Source organism: Rissa tridactyla, chromosome 2, assembly GCF_028500815.1.
Source record: "Rissa tridactyla isolate bRisTri1 chromosome 2, bRisTri1.patW.cur.20221130, whole genome shotgun sequence".
Taxonomy (NCBI): domain Eukaryota; kingdom Metazoa; phylum Chordata; class Aves; order Charadriiformes; family Laridae; genus Rissa; species Rissa tridactyla.
The window spans coordinates 90,068,838-90,084,219 of record NC_071467.1 but is presented as its reverse complement, the minus strand read 5'-3'; the positions used below and the strand labels follow the sequence as shown (position 1 = coordinate 90,084,219).

Genomic DNA, 15,382 nt, shown 5'->3' with positions numbered 1-15,382 from the left:
TTCTCCCTCTTCTCTCCGTATCCAATGGTTTCTTTCTCCCTTTTCTTAGCCCGCATTATCCCTTCATCGTTTCTATCTTCAGTTACTCGGACCCAGTGGGATAGAGCCACACCACCGCTCCTCTTCGGTCTTCTGGCATGGTCAATACTGTGGCAAAGGGCAAATCAATAGCGCTGAATTAGTACTGAGAAAGAAAGAAAGAAACAGGTCAATTCCTCAGAGAGTTGTTTTGTATCTTTTAAAGGCCATTTTGCATGGCCTTTAAATTCAAAAAGTACACGTGAGCTTCCGCAGTTAGTGTAAAAATGTGATCGGGCCGAAAAAGTTTCAACGCTTCTTGGTTCCAAGTGAGCAGAGGCTGATGAAGCACAGCAAGCTGCTGTTTGAAAGCTGCTGCTCAGCTACTCAGACATAAAAGCAGACATCAGGTGTAAATTTCATATTTATTATAACAAAAATTATGACATGTTCATTTGTGCATTCGGCTTTAATATAACTCTTGGTATGTAAATGTTCTACAGCAAATGAGCTCTATACAATCATGCTGGTTGTGGCAGCAGTAAGGAACACAAACAAAACGTGTCTGCAAAAGTAAGGAAAGAAAGAGACCAGAGGAAAAAAGTGGGTTTCTTTAAATGGTCTACACCATCTCGGCTCTAGCTAACTTGTACACAGCCACGCAGTCCGTTACGTTCAATGACCAAGGCCCAAAGAGTCGCTTAAGAAAAAAGGTCAGTTTTGAAGGTTGTGTCCTTAATGCCAAGGCTACAAAACATGGAAGCATCACTATACAACACTGAGCTATTTACAGGAATTTCCCAATCAGCTGTTCTCTCAGAGAAAATTAGTGAATCTCAGTGACTTAAGTCACCTGAAAGAGTAAAGCAACTCCTAGGAGTTAGTCTCCATATTCTACAAATGTCTATCATTTTCAAGACCAAAAAAAGCCTTTTCTCTCAAAGAAATACAGTATTACAATATTACTTAAATCATTTAGCACTGGCTACTGCCCTGCTTTTCAAACAAAACAAACAAGCCATTTTAAAAAATATTACATCGTCATCTGTTTCCCAGCAATATATTAAACCTTTTTATTATTTTTTTATTATTTTTTTTGTTTTTTGTTTTTACACGTGATATGTTAAGGGAAGGTTAACTATTTTAAACTTTACCGGTCAAGCGTCTCTAGAAGAAAGTCAGTGAATATTAAACCTAACAAACTGAAAAGCTGCAGTTATCTGTAGTGGCAGGATAAGGAAAAGGAAGTATACAAAGGAAAAGGATAAGGAAAACCCCTGCTGTAATGCGAGCCCACTGGGTCCCACACTCAAGTCTCCTTGTTTGTTAGTTTATTTCTGAGCAGTAAATAGAGTGGGTCATAGTGGTGTATCGTAATAGTCTGCCAGGTGGTCCGTCGGACACTGCCGCTGCTGCTGTTGCTGCTGCTGCTGTTGTTCCTGGTGCTGCTTCATAATCTCCTTGACTTCTTCTTCAAGCTCTGGTGGGATGATGAACTGGTCGTCAGGATCAGGCTGTGCTGGAGCAGCAAAGTAGCCCCCTGTTTTTCTGAGCGGCGCATCCGTTGCAACTTCAATTAAGTTATGGCTCCTCTCTTGTGGAGCCACAGAACCGTTGCCCCGCCGGCGCCCTATTGTGCCCGTGGCAGAATATTCAGCTTTCCTGGGAAGGCCAGGCTCGTCTTCATTGGCACTGATGACGATACCTTCGTCGCTGGCTTCCACCGGCACTTGGAGAAGCTGCTTCTCCTTCGCTCGGCTGCAGTGGATGTCCACTTCCACTTCCACGCGGCTGCCGTTGGTGAACACCCCCTCAATCGGCTCCTCATCATCGCTGTCAAGGCCATTGTCGGAGAAGGCGCTGGAGAAGGTGGCGCTGGAGAGTTGCCGCTGGAAAGAACTGGACAGGCAGACGGGGTGCAGCATGCAGCGCTGCTCCCCCGGGTAGGCCGGGCTGTTCTCGTTCATGGCTACCTGGGGAGGCTCGTCGGAGGCTGTGGACCCCACCTCACTGCTCATTTCGGAGGTGGAGATCTCGCTGCTGATCTCCGAAGCCATGCCGCTGCTCGAAGACGGCATCCCAAGCGCATCTGTTGGCCTGTCCTTGATGACCACATTGACAGACTGGGGGAAAATGCCTGGGCTGGGGGGTGGGACCCCATTAAGTTCACAGCAGCAGAAGCTGTCCTCTGTGACGTTGAGCTGAACCACGACAGCGCTGATACTGTCGTTGCAGCCGTAGCTCTGGGCCAAAGTGCAAAGCTTCTTCGCGGCTGCCAGTGCATCAGGCACATTTCTGACTGCTTCCACTGCTTCATCCATCGAGAGGCTGTCCCACAGCCCCTTGCTCCCCAGAATGAAGAACTCATCTTGTGGAGTTAGGGTGATGGACTGGACGTGAGGACGCGGCACCACACTTGGGTGAAGAAAGGTGTACCCCAAGATTCTTGTTGAATCCGTCACGCCATTCACTTTGCCATCCTGAAATTAGAGAGGAGAGGAAACTGGAAACAAAGCAGACAACGATACACAGCACCTGCGTCTCCTTGCATTTTACTGATGGCTGGTTTTGCAGTACCCCCAACACCGCCATTTACAGACAAAAAGACAGAAAAGCAAAGTGACTTGCAAGGACGTGACAGAGCTGGGATTAGAGCACAGCAATGGCTGGTTTGCAATCCCGCGCTGTGCCTCCTACACCCTACTGATTTGTCATCAGCATCACCTATGCACAGACCAACAAAGCAGAAGTCTGCAACAAAGAGCCATCTATTCTGCTCCTGCAGCTGCGAGAGCCAACTGGACTAATGTTTTACCAGTGAGTCAGACTTAGCCCTCCTCCACCCACGCTATCTGGCTGTATACAGGGCAAAGCCACACACAGCTCCATTTGATACAGGGGCAGGTCATTCAGTTATGACTCTTCTCTTGCAGCTGTAACAATTGTACATTTCATCTTGGCTCATCATTTTGGAAACAAAAGTTCATTTAAAAAAAAAAGAAAAAGACTTTAAATGAAGCATGCAAGTCAAATGCAGCAGAGAGCAAGTCTGCATTTCTCAGTCAGCTGAGTTGTAGTGAAATGTTTTACATGCCCCAATTACTTACTACGTTTCCACTTAGATATGACATTTCCAAGGGGAGGAGGAGTAATATATGAAGGGAAAAATTACAGTAAAAATGGACGTATTTGAGAAGTAAATCCCAGTCACGTCCAAATCCCAGGATCCTGTCCTGGTTAGAATCCAAGCTGCCAGAATAAGCAGAGCAAATGTCTGAAACAGCAACTCTGGCTATCTGTCAGCCTGCTGGGGATAGCTGCACCCTGCTGATTGTGCGTTCGAGAAGAACAACAAAGGTGAGGATTCACACTCATTTGGTCCAGCTGATGACTGCAGTGGTTATTATAAAGCCGATAACCACAGAAAAGTGAACCAAGACTAAAAAGAGCTTCCCCTTTAAAACCACTGAGAAGAAAAAAAACCCTTGTCGGCTTGTTAACTTCCCCATCAGAAGGCTGACAGCAGTGATAAGCCATCAACATGCGTGAAATCAGTGAGTCATCTTAAGATTCATCGCAGAAATTTCCCTTTTCCTCTATGGAACAACATAACGAGCGTGCCTCAGTGCCGCACACTATGTTGGAGTGACTCCCTTCCAACTTGTCACGTTTGAGATCCCAGTTGTCACCTTTCCCTGACAAGATCAATAGGCACACGACTTATTCCACACACCCCACCCCCCCTACACACACATGCTCACGAGCATACAGCAGTGAGTTTTCTGCCCTTTCCTCCACCATCAGAAGGATTCAGTATTTATCTGTTCCTATGTATGCGTTCCACAAGGCAAAGCAAAACTGACAGCAGTGGCTTCAAGCTTGTAAGAAGGGAACAAATACTTTTCTCTCTCATGGTTCAGCTGACCACAGGATGGGTTTTCCTTTTGGGCAAGTGCTCTCTTCAAGAGCCGCCTGTCAAAGGGCAACTCTGGAAACACAGGAGCTCAGACAGGGAAGTCAGCCTGCCAGGAGCAAGGAGTCTCCTAAGGGAAGGATGGCACTGCTTCAAGTGCTCTGCCCTCTCATCCTTTTCGATTGGAGAGGCTCTTCAAGACAGCTCCAACACTGCAATTCCTCTCCCCACTAGGAGGAGGGTGTCTGCTTTCCTGTTTCAATGCAACATGCTCACAGTTGCTCACTCCCTGAAGCTAACTAAAATCCAGCATGGCAATGGGATGGAAAAGCAACTTGATTGCATGCTAACTTAATTGCATATATGAATCACCTTGAAAGGAAAAGCGCAACTCTGGAACCATACCATTAATACTACCTCTTAGTTACGAATATCGACATGTAATTTCATGCATTGCTGTGCAAATACTCTCCAAGGAAGTTGCAAGTTGCAACAGCCCCTAACCGTTCTCTAACCTCTGTGATAATGGCCTTATGCTGCTTAATCCTCTTCAGCTCTTCTTCACAACTCATCACGTAACACCTGGACAAAGGCAGAGGTTTCCCATTCCGGCAGAGAACGGTTTGGCACTTCCCCACGTTTGCTGAGGTTAGCGTGAAGCATCCACCAGGGTCCATGGGATCATGTTTTATATGGCAAAGGACAGCAGAGCCTCCAAGTTTTTGTCCAGCTGTTCCAAGTTTCCTGGAATTTAAACAAAACAATGATTGTTCCTTAATTGGAAAACAAGTGTTACGGGTACTACGCAGAAACAACCGCCGTTCTGGAACCACAAGCACTCAGGGCATTGACTCTATTGGATCACTGGGACAGAAACAAGAGTCTCCACTGAAAACTGCGACACTAGAGAAATCACGTGCAACTCTCAGGCAGTGTGTTATTTACACGTATATACAGACGCTCAAGTCTGCTCAATTTTAGAACAACAAAAAAATCTTTGCACTTTTAAGACTCACACGGTTGTCTCTCTCCCTCTACACCTTGAAGACATTTGTTTTAAAGGTCAGATTGAGGAAAACAGAGAGGGTTAGAGAAGTACTGAGGACTATCAAAAAAGAGGTTCCTATTATCCAGCTGGTTTCTTTGGGTTCTGAAGCTACAGGTTTTATTATAAAAACAATAATTCTAACTGTAAAAGCTCTATTTTTGAGCAAAAACAGAAAGCAGAAGTTCACTGTTTTGTGATGTCTTCAGAATAATGGTCTTAAAGTATGAAATGATAACCAAAGAGCACAGCGGCTGTTAACTCCACTGTAAGAAGGCACACTTCTCATTTATCCTGTCAGTTACTAGCCTGTTAAATAGGTTCTTAGAAATATTTAAGCCTGCTGTTTTATCAGGAGTCATAGTGAAAAAAAAATATATTTGCAGATAAAACAGTTTTCAGAAGTAAATCTTTTTAGTAAAAAAGTTTTCAGAATCCTGTCATTAGAAGGTAAATTCATTTCAATACTAGATTGTGAAAAAAATCCCATCCTTCCCAGTATCTTGTTTATCAGGGCCTTCTCCTATAGTAATTAGGAATTACAGTAATTAGCATGTTAATTACAGAGGTTACTAAATTTTATGCTAAGGCTAGGTATAGCTGGCAAGAACTTATGATTTAAAATCCCAGTGAAAGAATGCGCAACTACATCTGTAACCAAGCTTCAATGTGCTTTTTTTAATTTAATTTTTTTAAAAATACACTTCAGGAGTGTTGCATACCATCTGTAATAATCCTCAATGAATGGTTAAACACTACTGGAATGAATACTATTTCTTGTTCTCCAAAGAACTGGTTAGCTTATTTTGACTTGAGACAAGAAAAAAAAAAAAAGCTGCAGCTTTCTGTAGGAATGCCACATTCCTGTGGAATTGCATTAGTAGTAAACAAAACCACTTGATAAGTACTTTCGATACTCAAATTTGTTATTATTTTTGAATGTTTTAAGTATACGTCAACCACCTTCTCAGCTACTGGTCTAAAGCACAGTTATAAGCAATTATGGGAAGGAAGCATTTTCTCTCTTGTAAGGTTTAATACCACCCTACTGCCTCCATCTTTCCTGATACAGAACGTTAGTATTTTTCCTTTCCACAGGTGCAGCAATTGAGCAATAAGCAACGCTACTTTTAACTTGATCCATTTCCTCAGTCTCTAAGCTGCTTATTTGCTTTCTCTTTTGTTTCCCTGACCTCTTCGTTCTCCTTTGTTCAATTCCCTTCGTAGTCCTCCTTCACTCGGTGTCTCCCCAGGCACAATTTCTTCTTCTGTCAAGAACAGCACGCACGCAGGTTTCCAAACCACTACACAGAGCTACTATTACACTCACAGCTATCGTATCACAAGCTATTTGGATGAGTCCTGCTCAAATAATATTCTAAGGCAGAAGGGATGACAGGAGATAGACACTTCTAAGGAGTCAGACTACATGTTTTAAATATATGCGTAGCCTTAAATAACCTGAATTGGTACAGAGAAACAGAAAGGATCAGCCCAGGTTTTGCAGCCAGTCGTAGTAAGGAAGTTTAAAAGATGACCAAGAGATTCATACCAATGACTTGATTACAGCCAACTATGAATTGTAAGACTTAAAAAAAAGATACCAAAAAAGAGTAAACCTCCACCCACCACTTAGTCATCAGCGTTTAGTAACTGCAGGTAGATTTGTTGTTTGGTTTTTGTTTTTGTTTGTTTGGGTGGGGAGGTGTTGGGGTTTTTCTCCCCACACCTGAAAGGAACAGAGGGCAATATTCACAAAACAACCAATAAAAGAAAACAATGTAGTCAGATACCAAGGCTTTTTTCCCCCTCTCGCATTTTTGTGAAGCAAGAAAAGAGCAGGTGTCTGACCTGAAAGCAAACAAACTGCCTAGTCAGCATACACAAGGTAAAAAAGGGTTTCAGATCCAATACTCACCTCTGCATAACGATGAAAGTGTTGATCATGTATTCCTCCTCATTTTTTGTTTTCTGCAGCTCTTCTGCTAAGATGTCGCTCATTGTGCACTGCAGCAGATACGGCACTTCCACGTTGCGGTCACCATCAAAAACACCATAAAGCGCCTCTCGGTTGTCGCAGAAGTTATTGGCTGAAAGTGCTGCCACACACAGCCTAGTGAAAAAACAAAGCAGGAGAACATCAAGGTTGCCACCCACTACTAGTTTCTCATCTCCGTCATTCTGACCAGAGAGAGACAGCCTGGTCTGAGAGCTAGTTTTAACCACCTCTGTTCACAGGTATTTCAGGACCGCTTTCTGAGAATGTGGAGAAGAGTCAGGCCCATCAATAGTGGTAAGATGTAGAGAAAACTATACTGGAAGTTGAAGCCAAGCCCTAAAAATTCTTCCTCCTTTTCAGCATGTGAACAAATCCCCTATTTGTAGAAATAGGGGGAAAATTATCTGTGAAACAACATCAGTTTAAATGGCACTTCCCCCTCCAAAAGCCATCCTTGTGATTTAACATGGCGATGACCAAGTTGTGAGTTAAATCACTTAAGTAAAGGCTTGCTGGCACTCCCTACGGAAACCTAGGTAGCAGAAGATTTCTAAAAAGGTATTTAAGGAACAAAGAAAGATTCATCACACTGCCAGCAACACAGAGACTAGCAGACTCTTGGTACATTATTTGTCAAGTGCTGCCTTAGTCACAGGAGCCCTGCACACTATGAATATTCAGCGTTTTGGCCATTCTGCCTCTTCCTTTAGTATCTCTGATTTGCTTGGTAAACATCCTTTGGTTGAAGATAAAGAAGCTTTGCAAAGAGGAAAATGCTTCTAAACGCTCAGATCTTTTGCAAGTACCAGAGTCGTGCATAGACAAAATTGTCAGTTACACTTGTATCTTAGCAACTTCCCTAACAAAGACCAAAGTGGAGAGGCAGGCAGGGGCCCAGTATACAAATATAGAGTCATGGCATGGCCTCTGCCTTTGTGAGGCCCAAAACCCCCAAACTTTCACTGAAAAAAGGATTTATTTGTATCAGCACAGAGGCGCTCTGCTAAGATGCACGTATAATAAAAACCATGCCAGGTCGTACTTGTTCTTAACGCCCGACGCTTCTGTGTAACCGTGACTCCACACCGCCGGCGCTCCTGAAGCATCACCGGCTGAGGGCTGGTCGATCTTGAAGCAACGGATATTGCTGCAAGGAGAAAGGAAAGGGGAAAGATGCAATGGATTGAAGTGCTGACATGATGCAGCTTAAAATGTGAAGATAACATCTTTTTTTTTTCCCTCCCAGTTCTTAGTAATACATTTAATAGAAGAACATGAAGCAGGACATCCAAAGTGGTTACTTCTATGTGTCTGTATACAAAGAACAAAAAAGCAGTAAATAACTGAGCCTCTCTGAGGGTGCCAGCTGCACTATTTTGTTTAGCTGGCTATTCTTTCCCTGCCCTCACCCCTGAGCTATTTGTTTCAAACCTGTCCCAGTAAGAATACAAGGCAAATTTGTCACTAGCTTGATGAAAGCCAGTACAGGGAAGTGATTTTTTAACTTGTACATCTCTCCCACCCATTTTAGTAACAAGTCTCTGTATTCTTTTCATTGTACTCAAATGAAACCCACTGTATGATCCATGGGAAAAAAAAAAAGAACTAAAAAAGAAAACAGAAATTCTTTAGTAACAGCAATGTATACTAACAACCTTCCATGAAAATGCCCACAAAACAGAAACTCGCTCCATCCTGGTCCTGCACCAACCTTCAAGAGCCAGCCTGCGGTCCTGACAGCAGGCGTAGCCCTTCTGCTTTCTCCAGTTGTGCCGTCCAATTTTTGCTTAGGCCCTTGATCCTCTACCCTCCAATTTACTACCAACATAGCCTTTAGCCTGAATTTCATATATCTCACGCAGTGTAGTAAAGACTTAAAAAGGGCCCAGCCCTTTCTGTTTATACCATTCTCTTTGCAGCCCTGCTTTGCTGGGGAGAGATGACCTCCCCCCTGCTCCCTTCCAAAGGCAGGGAAAGCAGCTCCCCACACGCTGCAGACACTTCAAAGGCACCCGAACCTTTCATGAACCAAATGAATCATAAAAGGACACAAGCAGAAAGATCTAACTGTTCGCTCTGAGCATTCATTTTTCTCTATCCAAACCCCCACCTGACCTGAACACACAGAAAAGTCTTTTCAGCGCTGCACAGCCTTCCTCAAATAACCTGAAGTACTGTCACATCCAGTTCGATTTCTTTTTACGCTAATAGTCAGGATGTACATCAGCGAGGTCAGATTAAAAGCAAACAAATGACATAAATAATGTCTGAACCACTGGTGTTTTAGGCCCTTGGTTTTGCAGCCCTCTGTGTGACAAACAGGAGGCAAACATCGTACCGAGAGCACTACAAAAGATTATCTGACCCCAAATCAAACTGGAAACCTGGATCTCTTCTAAAGTAGCAGAGATTTGAATTCTGTCTGCACCTGCAAGACACTACACACACAAGCAAACATACTTTCTTTGCAGATGTCTCATTACAAGGCACTTATCCGCCAGGGCAGAGGAACTTGGATCAAATAAGTTTTTCTGTTTGTTTCTTTTTGAACTGGGTTGACTGACCCCTGGTTTCTGGGTAAGTCAAGGACCCAGAGTTGTCTCAAGGCTTCCCAGCAGTGGTGACAAAAGCTACCTCAACGCATTGCTTTCAGCTTCCTCAGTGGCACCACTACAAATAGACCACATGCCTGAAAAGGAATGACAACCAGCAGCACATCATATGCAGGAAATACGGGCTAAGGATTGCAGACTGCATGGTTTATTTCCCCCCCAATTTAAAATGACTGCTACAATAGAACTAGATGCTCTTTCCTAAAAATCAGAGTAGCAGCATCTCTTTTTTCTCATTTTAATTGCTACTGAAAATTCCTACATCCAATAAGTCACTTGGCAACATCCTCCTAAGCATGCAAGACTCCTTTTAAGATCTCCATGCATATTCAGAAAGCAAGCATGCATGACAGGACTCTTCTCACCAGCACTGAGAACACATATTAACCTACTACCTGCTTGAATCCTGCCAGGGCACAGATGGAGAGCTGCCTTTTGCATGCAGAAGGAAGATATAAAAAGTACCAAGTGCACAAGTATTTTTGTGCCTGCCAGAAAAACCAAGTGAAAGGAGCACCTCCTCCCTCACAGTCAATTACAGCAGTACAGCCTAGAAGTCAGTGTAGTATATCAGCACAGACACTAAGAAGCCCCTCAGGAGGCCTGAAACACCTGACTGTGGCTAATGAATATTAGGAAAGAGAATAGACTTGAAATCTTAAGAATAATTTATTTAAAAAAAAAACAAACAAAAAACAACAAAAAAACCCCAAACAAATAACCAAACAAAATGTATGCACAAGAAGGAAAGAAGTTTTCTGTGAATTAAAGACAACACATACACCAGTGAAAATATGGCATGTAACCGGGCCACTCCACCCTTCTACTACTTAGGACTTAAATTTGTACAATACTGCTATAGGGCATGATGCCTAAATACTAAAGTGGCAAGAAACTGGCTTACGCATCTTGTCTGCTGGGTTATAGACAAGAAAAGCTGATCTTTCACTTTAAGATTCAACACAATTCAATTAGCTTTGTAATACATAAAATTATTTCTCCCCCTATGAACCAACATTACACACTGCTTCTTCAAGAAGGTTTCCTGTATACAATAAAGCAGCTCTTGAAACAGAGGAACGCCCCTTTTCTTCCCTCTCTGCTGCAAAACATGGACTCTTGTTTTTATCTGTGAAAACTCATCATTATTCAAATTTCCATTTACATTTTATAAAATCTGCTGATTCAAGCTCAAAGCAAACTCAGACTGTAAGTTTCCCTTGCTTGCACAGCAGATAAGGTTTACTACTCCAGTGTCTGATCTTAACCATTTAAAAGCAAACAACACAAAGCAACTGCTCAACCCTTAAAAAGTATATCAACCCTTCTTGGAATAATTCAGTATTTAAAGATCGAAGAGACTTAGAAGGAAACTCAGAGCTGGTGCAATTCCCTTCAGGACTTAAGAAAAGCTCAAGGCGGCACTGCTGTCCACAGATGATATGTTTTAATGCAACAGTTTCCCAACACACTGCAGAAGGAGGCACAAGGCACTTGGCAAATTTCAGTTAAGGATAACACTTAAGTCCCAGGGCAGGAAACAAACAGGTAGACAGGAAGAAAACAGAGGGTCCCAGAGCAAGGGAACTAGCTTTGCTGCAAGCAGAGTGGGAGATGCGAGTCTTCAGGAAAGGTTTATGTATGAAAAAAAAATAAAAAAAAAAATATTTATTTCTAGACCAAAAGCAGAGGTATGAAGGTTAACAAGAAATAGTATATGAAGAGGTAAAAAGCAGCATAATGGCTGAGACAGACCCAAGCAGATGAATGTGAGCAAAAAAGTTAGTAAGCAGCTACTGGCATCTTAATGGTGGAATAAAATAAGTATTTCGACTGAATCTAGTATCAGAAGTAAAATGGAGATCAAACTGGACCAATAGTGATGATACCAGACTAGCAGACCCCTTCAGGAGTTACAGCTGAAAGCAACTGAACTGACGTGGGTAAAGTTATCCTCTTTAACGAAGCATCAATTTCTGAACTATGCACATAATTTGTTAGTTTCTGATGCAGTGACAGTGGAGCCATACTCCTTGAAAGAGATTTTCACTTCTGTGTACTGTGGTTTTGTCACATCCTAGTGACAAGAGCTGTTCTGCCCCCTCCCCAGCTCTGTAAGGTAACTTACTTCAGCAGCTCTAGGGTTTTGTGATCCAAGGCTAATCTGGGATTTCCAGTCAGGTCCAGCTCTTGCAGTTTTGGAGGCAGGTTTTCAGGCAATGTGACTTCACTCAGTTCATTGCAGCTTAGGTCCACGCACTGCAAAAGGAAAGCAGCCAAATAAGGGAGAGAACTCAGCTGTCATCAAGATCATACAAACGTTGATTAAACGTAGTAATGCATGTTTCATGAACAATAAAGGCTGCAACTGAGACCTAAGACCATTCATTTCATTTAAGTGGTTCTTACAAAAGAAATTCATATGGCATTTAGCCATCTTACCAGATGTCTGGGACACCTAGAAATATGTTCCCTTCATTTCCATCTCTGGCCAGGTGTCATCTAGTTACAAACCTAGTAAGTTTTGCCTGCTCTTTCACAAAGATGGTCAGTGTATTTTCAAGTATTTAAGAAAAAACGTTACTGACGAAACCAGTCTTTTAATAGATAAAGGAAATGGAGATAAATACAGTTGAGGCTTCTAAGCCACTGGCATAGCAGTCCCTCCTCCTAAGTCAGTTAAACCAGCACGAGCATGAGCAGGCTTTCAGGAATTCAGTATTTACTGAGGGATATTAAAATAAGCAGGGTTATGAATGTATGTGGAGGGGAGGAGGAGTACAGGCAAAGGAAAAAATATTGGAGTAGTTTTAACCATGGTTTTAATTCACGTGATCTTAGATGGATTTGTATTTAAATATGAAGTCAATAAAATGAGTGAAAAAAAATAAAGCTTAAATATTTCAGAAAAAGTACGATACAAAAAAGCAGAGACACTCGCTGGCTATCCTCCGGCCAAGCACAAATTAGCTAGAACAAGTGCATGAGAATGACAAAATCCCCCAACAAACATTATTTAAAGCTGCATATCCAGATGAAAGTCAATACACAGGGAAAAATATGGCATTTTAGAACAAAACCAATTCTCTAAACCCTATCAGGACCAGCTGTGTAGCATGCACCAAAAATTGCCAAAAAAAAAAAAAATTTGAGAGGACAGAGCAGTCTGTTATTTAACAGAGGACAGAAAAACTACCCACATCTTTCAGAAAGACCACTTTCTACTTTCAACCTCCAAAACCAGAAAGACTTCCAAAACTTTAATAAAACAGAAAGCTCAAAGGGGTGTGGGGAGGCTTTTCCTAGCTGCACATTTTGACCATTACGTAATTTCCATTGATACAAGCAAGACACTTTCATTTTTGTAGATATATTCAGAGAAATTGTGTCCTGAGCTGGAAGAAGGTAACCTAGTAAAATCTGGAAAAGAAGTATCTCCTAACACTTTATTAAATACACCCAATGGAAATAATGAATTTCCGACCCAAGTCTTGAATCCTGAGGTTGTCTAATATGGAGGCCTTATTATCTATGAAGAACAAACTGCTAACGTTATCTAAGCCTGATAAGGAAATCAGCGTTTAAATCTGTCAGGCAAACAAAACAGTAGACAGCTTAACAGAACAGTTATTCCAGCGAGCTTTTTTCTTCTGCGCAATTCCTTGCTGCTTCCGGAGAGCCAGTAATTATTTTGCAGATTAAAGCAGCTGCCAGCAGGCCTTGCTGTGTTCAACACCTCAATGCCATTACAAATTTGACGGAAAAGCATGCTGGAATAACAAGTACAAAAATTGGTAAAGTAATTTTATTGTTCTCATTAAATGCCCAATACGCCAAAGGTAGCAACACTCTATCGCAGATCGCTTGGTTCCTAGGCACTAGCGAAGACAGCTTATTTATCAGGTTAGGATTTCTTAGATTTTATTTGTACTGCTTGAAGAATAGTCTAAGAGGGGCTTTCTGCATGTCTATGTTGAATTTAGTCCTTATTCTACTCCCCAGGCAAGCAGGAAACAGTATTTCCTAACTGATCCCAATTTCCTTATGCATTATTTTAATGCAAGCTGGTTCAGCCCCACCCATGCAGCACTGGAAGAACAACTCCTGCAGCTGCACACAGGATTTTGCACTGGGTGGGCCAGCTGGAAGACAGGGTTTAATATTCAGCATTTGCTTACGCTGCATTTACAGCTTTGTAACTGTTCTGTTCAAGGCTGGAAGGGACCTGAGTTACCTCCAGTTGCAAATGAAGGCGGCCATACTGATACTAACCTATTTAACTAGGACAAAAATTAGCAAAGATTGAGAGCTTCGTCTTTAAGATACTACTGCAACTAGATCTTCACTCCTTTCAGATCTCAAGGTAATGCTCCTGTGAAAGATAAGTTTGACCAAAAACTGTGACAAGAAACCTCCATATCACCCTCACCGCAGCAGCCCAAGAAGACAACCATGAAAGAGAAGCAACTCATCAGTCAACAAAAACTGGATGATAAAGTAAAGCCAGGTCCCAGGTGGGAAAAGCAAGCCTGGGTCACTGAGCTCTGCTCAAGCAGTAAGGACCACTCAACTGTGAAAGAACACTGGGACACTGGGTAACAATTAAAAAAAAATGCCCTTTTTTATTTTGTAAGGCAAGGAGATTGAAGTCAAACAATGGCTGTAAGGAAGAGTCTGCTGGGGCATTGACTCAGGTGTGTGTACTTCCAGCTGCTCAGCCATTTGCAGAAGACATTGCAGTGTGCACAGATAAACCTAACTCTGAAGTATAAATAACTGTCATAAAATACAATAAAACCCCTAAAAAATGTGTAAGTTATCTCAGAGACATTCACCAGGCTCTTTAACACATAGGACAACATGTAACTTCTGTAGTCTTGATTGTCGTGTGTAAAAAAGGCTTAGAGACAATTTTAGCACTAAAATGATCTTGTGTTTGGAAATCCTGAAGTTACTGCAAGTGTAAAAGCATCATAGTTTATATCAGCTTTCCTTATGAAATTATTTCAGACAGCATAGTAACTGCTGCTACTAACTGTTCCAGTATCACTGACTCTAAAAACATAACACGTCAGTCTCCCAGGCTAATTAAATACAAAAGCAAAAGAGCCATTACCTCAGGTAACAGAGTCTCCCAAGAAGTTTAGAGCGCTTGAACGCCACCTCAGTTAAAATTAACCATTAAATATGATATAATCACAGAGATGACATAAGACTATACACCTTTGTGCTTTGCTACAAGCAAGCTTATTTCACGAAATGACCAAATCCATACTTAAGCAATAAATTCTGAACTCACTTTGGCACATTTTGAATTCTGTCACGTACCTAAGAAGAGCTCCGGTTAAGATAACAGGCAAGCAGCACAAGCCTGACCTCCAAACTGACAAACACCAACGCTGACCTAGAGTAATCACCAAGAGGCCAGAAGAACCCCTTTGCCCAAAACCATACCTTCCTATCTGGCAACTATATGAATTCATCTCATGTAAGTCAAAACCAGGCTTAAGTACTGACCAGGCAGCTTCTTTCCACCTTTTGGAGTCAGACCTAGAGCACTGTGCCCTCTTAGATGAAGTCACGCACGCTATATCCCTGCAGTCCCAAAACAGTTAGTGATGTCCATGCCTTTTTCTTCTGCTAAAGAGAACTATATAACCAAAGGGAACCAGCTAGAAGAAACTGCCAGGTCTTCCAAGAGCATTTTTCTGCTAAGTGTTGTGGCAGAGTAACACTTTAAATACTGATGCTTTTATAAAACATTCAGCTTTCCCCAAAACACACAAACAAAAGGA

General features: G+C 42.1%; 1 protein-coding gene across 1 annotated transcript in view; it reads right to left on the bottom strand.

Annotated features, from left to right (window-relative positions):
* Nucleotides 1-424: 424 nt before the first annotated feature.
* PHLPP1 (PH domain and leucine rich repeat protein phosphatase 1) overlaps nt 425-15,382 on the bottom strand; it is a 145,075-nt gene continuing 130,117 nt past the window's right edge. The window contains 5 exon segments of the mRNA XM_054190572.1: nt 425-2,498; nt 4,447-4,675; nt 6,895-7,089; nt 8,018-8,122; nt 11,716-11,846. Coding sequence (XP_054046547.1) covers nt 1,377-2,498; nt 4,447-4,675; nt 6,895-7,089; nt 8,018-8,122; nt 11,716-11,846 — 1,782 coding nt within the window. The 3' untranslated portion in view covers nt 425-1,376.